This window comes from Carassius auratus, chromosome 32 (assembly GCF_003368295.1).
Source record: "Carassius auratus strain Wakin chromosome 32, ASM336829v1, whole genome shotgun sequence".
In the NCBI taxonomy this organism is placed as follows: Eukaryota; Metazoa; Chordata; class Actinopteri; order Cypriniformes; family Cyprinidae; genus Carassius; species Carassius auratus.
In genome coordinates this window covers 14,263,417-14,275,967 of record NC_039274.1, presented here as the reverse complement: position 1 = coordinate 14,275,967, position 12,551 = coordinate 14,263,417, and the positions used below count along the sequence as shown (strand labels likewise).

The 12,551-nt window shown below is 37.0% G+C and overlaps 1 protein-coding gene across 1 annotated transcript in view; it reads right to left on the bottom strand.

Annotated features, from left to right (window-relative positions):
* Positions 1-12,551, bottom strand: part of LOC113051661 (receptor-type tyrosine-protein phosphatase N2-like) — a 171,054-nt gene that overhangs the window by 4,468 nt on the left and 154,035 nt on the right. The window contains exons 18-22 of the mRNA XM_026215585.1: positions 10,511-10,630; positions 9,908-10,074; positions 5,129-5,182; positions 2,913-2,977; positions 630-703 (exon numbers count right to left, since the gene is read on the bottom strand). Of these exons, the coding sequence (XP_026071370.1) occupies positions 630-703; positions 2,913-2,977; positions 5,129-5,182; positions 9,908-10,074; positions 10,511-10,630 (480 nt within the window). The remainder of the gene's footprint in view (positions 1-629; positions 704-2,912; positions 2,978-5,128; positions 5,183-9,907; positions 10,075-10,510; positions 10,631-12,551) is intronic.

Sequence of the window (12,551 nt, the reverse complement as noted above, 5' to 3'; positions counted from 1 at the left end):
AATATATGTTTCTTTAGCATAGGTTATATATATAAAAAAGCCCTAAGCCCTTCTGGTTGATGTTCAAAACATTGTGGCTTGCGGCATCAACAGGACGTATTTGTCATGGAAGAAGTGATCAATTATAAGTGAATTTTCTGAGCTGGCTTTCGCTGCTTTATTGACTATGTGGTTTTAGATTACAAATCGATGTTAATTGTAGCAGTGTGGTTAGGGTCGTATTGTAAAGGACGTCTCAGGACGATGTGTGCAGGTGTAATTTCACGTATACTCAGTTGCTTAAAGGCAGCTGACTGAACTTTCCCTACTGATATTGAACTTACCACTGTATTGAATTATAATATTGCCATTAATATTGAATTGTTAAAAAGCTAAAGATGCACCAAATACAAGGATGAAAAATTGCAGAAAATTGCAAAGCAATAAAAGCCGTGCTACAGAAAAAAAGCCTACATTAAGATTTTAAAATTAGATTTAGTTTTCACACAAAACAAATTTTTACTTTCTAAATTTAAAACAATTATTTTTTTAAGATTTTTATTTTCATCTTTAACAGAGACCCTAAATACCTGCCCATCATTTCGGACTTCCACCCTGTTCTTTAAGCAGAGTTTTACATGGTGTCTTACCTTGGTCTGTACCATGCCTGATCTCTGGTCCCTCAGGTGCTCCAGGGTAGCAGCAATATCAATCTCCTTAGCCCCTGCAACAGAGAAACATAACATGAGTTCAAAGTACTCCATAATCATAGATCATCTTGCACTCTCTCCAGTACCCACTTTTTCTGTGGAATTACATTCCCTTTACAATGTTAGATAAAGCTTATAGACTGTGTCTCTACCTTGTTTTTAGCTAACTTTATTTTAGTAAATAACTTGATGGCTAATTCTAGAAGAAATACAAAATAAATTCAATAATACCAGTAATAAAAATCTCAACTATAAAAAACAGTAATTGTACATGCCTAAAAAGCACAGAAAAAGTGAGGTGCTTGAGTTTTTTTCTAGCCAATCTGACTCTTGAAATTAATTTTCTTGGTGTAGCAACCTAGTCAGATCGATTCAGTTATATTACATAATATTTTTGAATAAAGCCATTCATTTACATTTTGCAGGTCACCTCTTTTTAAAGTGTTTTACAGTATACTTCCGCAGATTTAGCCAAGACCTGCAGATAATTTTATTTCTAAGATTAATAATCAGCTAAAATAAGAGATTCTGAGACATTGGTTAATAGCAGTAGAGCTTGTAAACACTGCACACAGTTTAAATCTGCACTCATGTAGAGCTGTTGTTTTTGTCAATACAAATTTACATCTGAACCACTGACTGAACCAAAACTGTAAAGTGAATATGACATTTTTCAGGCTGATTAGCAGAAATCTCCCTTTCACCTTTAGCATGAATGACTATTTCTACAGGTCCATTGTTATTTCTTCACATAAATGAGTGGAGAGCAGTAGAGGTCTAACAAGGCCTTATTTCTCATTCATTTTCTCTTCAAAAAGAAAAGAAAGACTACCCCTCCCTTCTGCACAGATTGATAGAGAGAGAGAGAGAGAGAGAGAGAGAGAGAGAGAGAGTGAGAGATTGAGGGTGAAGGAAAGAAAAAAATGGGAATCCTTATAGATGCTTTCTGAAAGGGAGCGAGTGCAGCTGGGGCTCCAGCCTCAAAAGTGCTCCAACACTTTCATGTCTTAAGAAGTGCAAGATTCCCAAGTTTAGGGGGAAAGACAGAGAGCAAGCAAAGGAGGGGGCATCTAACAAGAAAAGGCTTTGGAATTTAAACGGCATTCTGCGCTAATTTACAATTCATTCCTAGATGAAGAAAATCGAAAGAAAAATACGACGGGGTGTTTGAGATAAAAGGGAGCAAGAAAGAAGGAGAGAGAGAGGAGGAAGAAGTGATGAACAGGAGAGAGAAAAAGGGAATGGAAGAGGGTGAGTTCTGTTGTTTAGGACTTTCTGGGCCTTTGATCACACAAGTAAGTACTGAAAAGTGGGCAACCTGGGAGCCCCTCCTCATTCCTAGAGGGCAGACAAAAGGGAGATGGAGGGGGCCACTGAGGCTCCGGGCCCCTGACAGCATGGGAAAGAGGCACAAATGCGGAGCCACTCTCCCTTGAATCTGGCCTTTGATTCCTCATTATGGAAAACGCTACGGACCATGGTCGGGTCAGAAGTAGGGATGGACTGGTGACCAGAATAGAAAAGGATGGGGAGAGGCAAATGCATTGGTGACCTCACCAGATGGGGTCAGGAAGAATGGTGCCAGTGCTGGAGAAATGATAGGACAGGTTATGAAGGCACCTTCCGTCTCCGTGGCTGGACTCACATGACTAGTTAAACTCTATGCAGAACTGAACGTTTAATATTTGCATGTGAAAAAGTCAAACTGAAACCCTCACTGTTGCTTACAGATGAAAAATCACATGCACGCTTTCTCTATCCTTCACGTTTTCATGCACTTTTATTCACATTAGCATTTTGAGAACCTTGGCCATTCATTAAAGACCTCAATTATCCCCTAATGCACGACGAGACCTTCCTTGTGTTATTGTCGCCGTGATTTTGCCAAGTTAGACATGTTCCTGGATCAACATCTTTTGTTGATCCTGGATCAACATTACAGTCTAAAAATATAGACCAAACCCAATCCCTACCCCTAAACCTAGCCCTAACCATAATTTATTTCTAAAATCAGAGAGAAATGATAGGTGAATAACAAAGGTGTAGAAGCATCTAACCCTGATTGTAAGCCTCTTGAAATCTTATCCCTCGATTCTGATTAGTTGACTGGAATGTTGTTCCAGGATCAACAAGGATGTTGATCCAGGAACATGTTGTACTTGGTGAAATCACATTCACCCTGTGTTATGACAACACCTCCTCATCTGTGCCATGTGCTCCTACCTTTGGCCATTTTATTTAGAACCATGTCAATCAGGATGTAAGTTCCACTCCTTCCAGCACCATCGCTGCAAATGAAGACAGAAACTCGTTATAACTTCTGAGAAAAGACCAGACCTGTCTGAATAAACTTTCAAGTGTGCCTGCTGAAACAAAAACAAAGCATTCATTTCTCTGATGTGTTTCAGCTGCATTGTTTGCTGTTGCATCATCCTTCAGCATTCGCAATAATTCTGTCAAAGATGTCTGCTGACTTGTTTTCATGTTCTTTGCAGAACTAAACTGTATTTGCAAAAAAACGAAATAGGACAACACAGCTCTTTTAAGAGCAAAAAACTAAGTGTCTGAACACAGTGGGAATTTGAAGTGACTTGCAAAAGCATTTTAAACTTGTTTTACCTTCTACGCAATCTACTAAATTGCCAGAACCAGCTAAACTCAAGGCGCAGTTGGATGGTAAACTGCATTATGATTTGAAATCAAGGTTACTTCTCAAGACATGCAGCTGAATATTATGAGTGTATTACTGGATGAATAAGTTTGTATGCCACTTTCTTTTTCTTTTTGCTCAGGTTTAAGCAAACACACCCACCCACCCACCCACACACACACACACACACACACACACACAAAACACATTCAAGTGGGGGGTTTGGGAAATGAGAACTATTTAGGGAAACTCTTCCCTCTCCCCTGATATCATTCTGAATTATTCAAATATGCATGACAGCTGTGACGCCTGTCTTCCCCACAATGCACAATATGTTGGTCATTAACCCCTGCTGTTAAATATCATTTGGCCAGTATTTTGGTATACACAGACTCTCACATTCCTCAGATTCACACTGAGCGTAAAGGCCATCCATTTTTACCATCATCCATGTAGATATTTACTGAATATTTAATTTATATTACCAGTGGATCTTGTCTACCAGAACCTGAGAGATATTTAAGACCACTGATAATTTAGACCACTGGACTGAATACTGATTTCACTTTTACATATACACTCACTAGCCACTTTATTAAGTACACCGGTTCAATTGCTTGGTAACACAAATTTCTAATCAGCCAATCACATGGCAGAAACGTAATGCATTTAGGCATCTAGATGTGTTGAAGACGACTTGCTGAAGTTCAAACTGTGCATCAGAATGGGAAAGAAAGTGGATTTAAGTGACTTTGAATGTGGAATGGTTGTTGTTGCCAGATGGGCTGGTCTGAGTATTTCAAAAACTGCTGATCTACTGGGATTTTCACACATAACCATCTCTAGGGTTTACTGAGAATGGTCCAAAAAACAGAAATATCCAGCGAGCAGCAGTTATGTGGAAGAAAATGCCTTGTTGATGTCAAAGGGTCAGAGGAGAACGGGCAGACTGATTAGAGATGGTAGAAAGGCAACAGTAACTCAAAGAACAAATTGTTACAACCAAGGTATGCAGAATAACATTTCTGAACACAACACGTCAAACCCAGAAGCAAATATGCTACAGCTCGTGCTACTCCTGTCAGTAAAAACAGGAAACAAGAGGCTTCAATTTGCACAGGCTCACCAAAATTGGACAATAGAATATTGGAAAAACATTGGAAACACATTGCCTGGTCTGATGAGTCTCCATTTCTGCTGCGACATTCAGATGGTTGGATCAGAATTTGGCGTAAAGCATGGATCCATCCTGCCTTGTCTCAACGGTTCAGCCTGGTGGTGGTGGTGTAATGGTGTGGGGGATATTTTCTTGGCACACTTTGGGCCCCTTAGTACCAATTGAGCATCATTTACATGCCACGGAGTATTGTTGCTGACCATCTCCATCACTTTATGACTACAGTGTGCCCATCTTCTGATGGCTACTTCCAGAAGGATAATGCACCATTTCACAAAGGTCAAATCATTACAATTAGTTCAATTTACTCAAATGGCCTCAACAGTCACCAGATCTCAATCCAGTAGAGCAGCTTTGAAATGTGATGGAACAGGAGATTCGCATCATGGATGTGCAGCCGACAAATCTGCAGCAACTGCATGATGCTATCATGTCAATATGGACCAAAATCTCTGAGGAATGTTTCCAACACCTTCCAAAGTGGCCAGTAAGTATATATATACACATATACACACACATTAGTATTGGTATTAGTATTAGTATAGTGTCATAGTATTTTAGATTGATGCAACTAGCTTATAAATGCATTTTTTATATTATTGTTGTACTTGCCTGCAATGAACAATTATTGGACAAGATCTGCCCCGGAAGCACTTGTTAACCTTTCTGTAATGACAGAAAAAAAGAGGTCATTAATATTGGAAGTGCAAATAAGTAGATCACGGACATATTTAACTGCCATTTTAGAAACTCTTATAAATATGAGCACATATAAGCATATGACATTGCTTAAATGGATAGTTCACCCACAAATTAAAATGTTATGTTTATCCGCTTACCCCCATGGAATCCTAGATATAGGTGACTTTGTTTCTTCACTAGAACACAAACCAAGATTTTTAACTTAAATCGTTTTAGTCTGTCAGTCTTATAATGTGAGTGGATGGGAATCAAGGGTAAAACACAATAAAATTGGGATGCATGATAAATATCGCCTGATATTTAATGTGCATCTTGTCAGTTATGCCAGTTCTGTAATCAGTGGTAAATCATGTGTGTGATTTCACATGGAGCAGCCTTTACTACACAGAGCCAATGTTCACTTGCAAGGTGCGCAAAACATGCACAGAATATGGTTAGGCGCAGCTTGTCAGTAAACAATGGCTATTTGTAGTAAATGCTGCTCTGTGTGAAATCATACACGTGTAGAGATTTACCACTGATTACAGAACCGGCTTTACTGACAAGATGCGCATTAAATATTGGGCAATATTAATAATTGTGATTAATAATAATACAATCACAAAATGATTGTACTGTGCAAGAAATTGAACAGCATTTATATAGTTTTCTTTACCTCTCATTCACGTAATGTCCAAACTGTTAGAACTTTCCTTAGCGGGTCCTCCTGAGCTTGTTCTCAAGCAGGCGGCAGGTGCATGAGGAGGCTTCTTCTTCTTCTTGCTTTACGGTGGATCGCAGACTTATAAGTGCATTACTGCCATATTTCTCAAGTTTACCACTGACACTCTTAATTGAGATTGTAGATAGCGTGTCAGTGGTCCATTTGAGAGATAGGTGGTGGTAATGCACTTATAAGTCTGCTATCCGCTGTAAAGCAAGAATAGGAAGAAGCAGCCTCATGCGCCTGCTTGAGAACAGTACAGTTAAGACAGTTCAGACATTGAAGTCCAACAGAGGTAAAAAACTATATAAATTCTGTTCAGTTTCTTGCACAGACCGATTGATTTATGTCTTTACGCATCAATGTATCGTCACGAACAGCAGGGTTTAATTTTTTTAATTTTTTTTTGTATGTTTAAGCCGTGATTCTCATACAGTTACATTATAAGACTGACAGACTGCAACGGTTTGAACTAAAAATTGGTTTGTGTTCTACTGAAGAAATAAAGTCACCTACATCTTGGATGCCCTGGGGGTAAGCAGATAAACATCAAATTTTCATTTTTGGGTGAACTATCACACTATTTGCTTGAAATAAATAAATAAATAATTAAATATCAAACACGCTACTGTCAAACCAGTGGACTTTCTAACATGTGTCTATCAAAATCATAATAAACCAATAGGTTAATGTCAAACAATTAAAACAAATGGAGAGGTTGTTAAATCATCCACATTGTGACAAAAGTCATTAAGTAAATGATATGTGGTTAGGTGTCATGATCCAAAACACATTAACCTTGCACAGTTATAATGCCTTCAAAACCATAAGTATTAAACACATAGGAGCTGTTCCCATGAAAATGTACAGTGTTGACTCTTAAATGTTTATACAATACAGTGTTTCGCTTAAATCCCCCCCCCCCCCTCCAAAAAAAATGACCCTGCTTTGTGCATACATCAAGGGTAATTTCTCAAGAGATACCAAAATATGTTTTTAAGATCAGATCTTAAAACTCATGGGATGACTTTCAATTCTAAATCCCAAAGCATGCATTTACATAATGTTATTTAAAGACAGCAGAGTACAATATCAACACTCATCAAGAACCAAATACAACAAATTGGCTTTGGTGAGTTTATTAAACAGAATTTATTAACTTTGACTTCAAGCATGTAACCTGTTGTAGTTCCTTATAACGTTAAAGTATATGAATGGCTATATTGGCCACACTGATATAAGTGAAATGCTCAGTTAAAATCAAAAAAAGAAAAACTAATAAATCCATTTTACTCACATATCATCTACAGATTTTAAATTCGGTTTTCGGTTTTGGTTTTAATTAAAAAAAATACATTTGGACCTTGAAATAAACTAAATCTGGTGTCTCCTCCACAAAAAATGTGTAATTAAAGTGCTTTAAATATTTTCCTCTTTGCAACTATCTGTTTTCTTTGAGATAGGACAGATCTGAAAGAGTGCATTGGGCATTAGGGCACCATGTGTGTTTTTGGTTAAACAGAGGGGCAGAGAAAAAGGGTGGGTGAGTGCAAGAAACAGGGACATGTGGTGAGTCTGAGATACAGGTGGGGAGGCAAGGAAAAATCAAGGGCCTGGAAGAGGAGATACAGTTTCCAATGATCACTTTTGTGACTATGCAACTGGGCTCATATAACTAGCTGCAACATCACAAAAATGACACTGGCAACCGCTAATTAGCTGGCCAACAAAAAAAGGTGAGTGAGCAGCATGTGACAGATTCTGTGTGAGTCATGGAAGTGTATGAGACAAGACTCTGTCACAGGCCTTTAGGGAGATATTCAGAATGGCAACAGAAACCAGAGCAAGTCAAAGAGAAGCACCAGGGTTAAAACCATCTCACCAAAGCCTCAATGCCCTAGGTGTCATTGAAACTTTGGGAGATATTTTTTTTCTACAGTGAAAAGAATATTCAGAAAACTCTGGGTCTCAGAATGTGAGTGATAAGTCAGAATCAAGGATGATATGTAAATCATCAGTGAGACAGCTGATGGCGGATCAGACCCAACCTATTCATTTATCAGGGCACAAGATCTAACATCAGCGTTCCAGATCTAAATGCTTTGTGCATAATCCAACAGTCTTCCCATGATTGCAACACGAGAATCAGCACTCCAAATCTAATGCTTACATTTTAATCTCATATGACAGGTAACATAATTAACTACATAAACAAAAAATAAGACATTTGCCCAAAGCATAGACTGTGTATAGTAGCTATAAGGAGAACCATCTGAAATCTAAAGCATACTGCTCACCTGTATCTGTAAAATGGTTACATAAATTATGGATATACCATAATTCATGAATGTAAGCAAATCAGAGCGAGCTGCACAAGCTCTGAGTCAACAACAGGAAATTCTCCAAACGATTACTCATGAAACTCCAAAAGTACAAAGCATACAGTCTGAAATGCAACATGCCAACATAATTTGTCACATGCTAAAATTTGTTAACTCTGCTTGAGCATTAACTACAAAACTGGAAGACCAAAATGGATCATCCTATTGTAGCTATATATCCACCTATGCCAGGGTTGTTAAATTTCTTTAAGGTTTTAAGGTTTTTAAGGAGTCCTGTTGCATTTGTTTAGAACACTCACAGTGGGTGAAAAAAGAGGTAGGCATATACTGCTGTTCGGGGACATGCACAGATATTTAGAGGGGCAGGGGCTCAAGTGGAAAAAAGGGCACTTATCATATTTATTTATTTTTTTCCTAAACAAAACGTTAATTATACTAACACAACTCTGGCTTACCAATTTATTTTAAGTCCCTCACACTCATAATATTGTTATAATTACACTTACTGTACCATGCACACACACACACACACACACACAAACTGATGGTGACAAGAACTTTGTTTCACATTTGAGGGAGGGCTGTAAGATCTATCAGCATACAAAAATAATCTTGTTGTAAGTCATTAATTAATAACTGGGGAAGTTCTGTGGTGATATGCTTTAGTTATTTTGATTATTCTATTCATCTGCAATGCCTAGTGTCAAATATTGGTTTGCATATCAAATATATATATATATATATATATATATATATATATATATATATATATATATATATATATATATATATATATATATATTCTGATCACGTTATTCATTTTACTGTATTCAGCTGTCGTTTCTCCATTAAGTCCAATAAGCCCATGATATATTGCCTTAGCTAAACTTTAGCTAACTTATTACATGGTAGCTCATGAGTCAGGGATGTTAGTAAGACAAATAAGCATATTTGTCTTTTGAATAATTAGCTGTAAATTGGAGGCACAGGTAGCTTATTCTTTTGTTCATCACCACTCTCCTCCACACCAAGACAAACACAACTGGAAAGGGAGGGGGGGCTTCACTTCTGCGGATCTCTCTTTGTCTATGATTTGCTACACTGCTGTGCTGCGCGCCTGTGCAGATTTCATGACCCAACCTGATATTTCAGTTTTATTTATTTTTTTTGATGGGGAAAGCTGTGTGCAAACAGATAAACACACAGATACACATAATACATATATTCATTTATAAAAATACAAAAAATCCCAGATAAAAGGGAACTTATCTCAAAGAAGAAAAAGGGCAGGTGCTCAAGTCCCCTTTTATGTCTATGTGTACAGATGCCTGTTGCTGTTCCTTTAACTACTGTTTTACTGCTGAACATTTCACATTTTATTGGAGTGTTAAATTTAATAGAGATTATTGCAGGATTGCCATGTGTTTGCTACTATGCACACATATAAGGATCTGGAATACAAAAAAGTTTTTAACTAAAGGGCAACATTTTATTTCTTCAAAAACATACTCTCTGATCTTTCTAAACCTACAGGCTGAAGGTAAATGAACAAAAACTTGTTAAAAAAATAAGTACACTGGCCCAAAACCTTGATTAAGATGAAAATTGCTTAGGTAAGCATTCATACAGCAGCTGGACACATACCTGCGGAAGTCCAGCAAGGTTCTAGCTGACTCTGGAACATTCTGGTCCATCCAGGACAAGAAGTGGAACTGAGTGACTGTGCGGGTCTCATTAGTCTGGACGTTCTTCAAGTAGAAACTACGCACCAGGAAATCATCACACCAGATATGCTCAGAGACCAGATTTACCTTCAAGAACATAAGAAGAGTATGATTTTACACGATCACTGGAACGTCCTGTAATATAATATGTAAGCTGTCAAGGTTCAAAATGTAAGATTTTAAGATTTTGGCATAACTAATAGGGTGGTCATGGAACCTTTTCACATTTCCAGGATTCTCAGAAGTGGAAAAGTAGTTGGCAAAGTTGGTAAACTTCTATAATGGTAAATGGAAATGACAACAAATATATTTTGAGTCCCCATTTTCTCTAATAGCAAAAGGAAAAATCAACAATAGCATTTCTAAGATTTTCCAAGAGAGAGATTACATTTGCTAAATTTACAGTTAATAGCTGGAAATACGCCATCACAGTCTGTGAAAAGGGTCCATTGTCTTTATATTAAGTTAAGGTCTAAAAACATCATTCAAATATATAAAACCACAGTGTCCACAGGAGCTTTACCTCATATATGTGGTAGAGGTCTGAGCCTTCATCAGGCCAATACTGATGACACTGTTTGATCCCGTTTTCAGCAAGAGGTGTCAGCATGACAATAACCACACAGCCACTCTCCCAAACCATCTACACAGCAGAGCAGAAAATACTAAATCAGTGTTTCAATGTAGACAGGGGAGGACAGCTAAAAATAAATTCTCAAGACAAAATCAAATCCCTCTTTTATTGAATGACTGGATTCAGAGAGTTTTCCAGTGGAGCTCACTTTAAAGAGAATTGGTCTTAATAACTCAACCCCACTCATCACTAATCAAGGTTTAGTTTAGTCTTCCAGCCCACCTCTCTCGATCTCCCCTTCTCCTTGTATGCGGAACCTCCTCAGCCTTGCTCCATTTCCCCTAATCACACTTTTACTGTGTCCTTCAGTCACAGAAAGGCCCACTGCGGCCATTATGAAAATGAGGGGAAACACTGACTTTTATGGTAGCAATAAAATACAATGATCCTGCTCATAAAATAATCAAACTCATGTGCCGCATGTCCCCACAGAGTCGTTAACAGAGAAATGTAGACACATCACACCATGGTAAAAGTGGTTTGAAAAGCAACATAAAGTTAAAGTTATTATGAATATGTTTTCATTTTTAATCTCACAAAACATTGCAGATGAATTTGCTGATAAATAAAAGGTCACAGGAATAAAGACAGAAATGTGTTTAGATGCTTATCACTGTATATATTATTAGTCAAATGATGTCATCTCTGTTCAGTTATTCAGTATTGTTATAAAAAAAATAAAAAAATAAAAAAAACTTTTTTTGTTTAGTTTAACATTTTCTGAAAACCAGGTGATCAAATATTGTTGAGTTTGAGATTTGCAGTGCAATATGGGGATAAGGTCAAACAAAACCAACAAACATGTTTCTGAACCTCTGCAGAGAACAGGATTGAGTGCTCTGTGCTTGCTCAGAATTCTGAATATAAATCGCACAAAGCAACAGTTGAATATTCTGTGAATAAATCTTGAAAGATGTAGTTGAAAGTTCCTTCCCCATCTCAGGAAAACTTTTCATAATATTAGGCAAAGATAAAAAAGTCTTTTTTGAAATGTGGATAAATCTTCAATTCTGACATTCGTTGTACCATGGACTTAAAGAGAATCATCACTTATCTTTAGGAGATCAGTGGAAATCAATGTTTCCAGAAAACTACATCTAAAAAGACCTAAAACACCAATATGTCACCTTCAGTTTTGTTAAACTACATTTTTATAATTATCTCTTTAATTATTAGTTTCTGTTTGGTAAGTAAACCAGCTAATTTTTTATTAATGTAACTTTGAACAGCATTAATGCTTTTACCACAAATTAACATTTTTTTTTTTGTTGTTGTTGTGAATGACAAATTAGAGAAAGTCTAACATCCTCAAGCCATGCCTAATAAGGAAAAGGTTTGCACATAATATAAGTACATATGCATGTACACGTGCCCTATATAAAGGAGAAAACTTAAGACTCTGCAAACTCTTAAAAGCTTGGCTCTGTTTGGTATGAATCATCTTTTCATTAATAAGAAGAAGAAACAGAGACAATGACATCACTACGCTAATTGACAGGGATTAATGTACTCAGTTTAATTTAAATGGAGTTTTTAATGGCCTTTTTTGAATTCAGAACTGGTCCGACTGTCTATAATTCATCTGCATGGAATTAAATCAATTTAGATAATTAATTTTCTGTCACAAATTGACAAAATGACAAATTCAAACAACCAATAACATCAATTAGTGTACACCCACATCTGTTTGTGAACACAGCTTTGTGATTATAGAGGGTCAAATGACAGCAACACATTACCACAGTCAATTAATAAAAATGTAGATTATGGTTTGTCTTTAACACCTTATCTAACCTGCAAGAAAACAAAAACAAAAAACGAAACAAAAACAAGCACAAAAGCACACACATGAAACAAAGAAAAAACTAATTCAATGTTGCTGGTATCTGCTGGTTGGAAATTATCAATTGAGATAAAAACATCCTACACA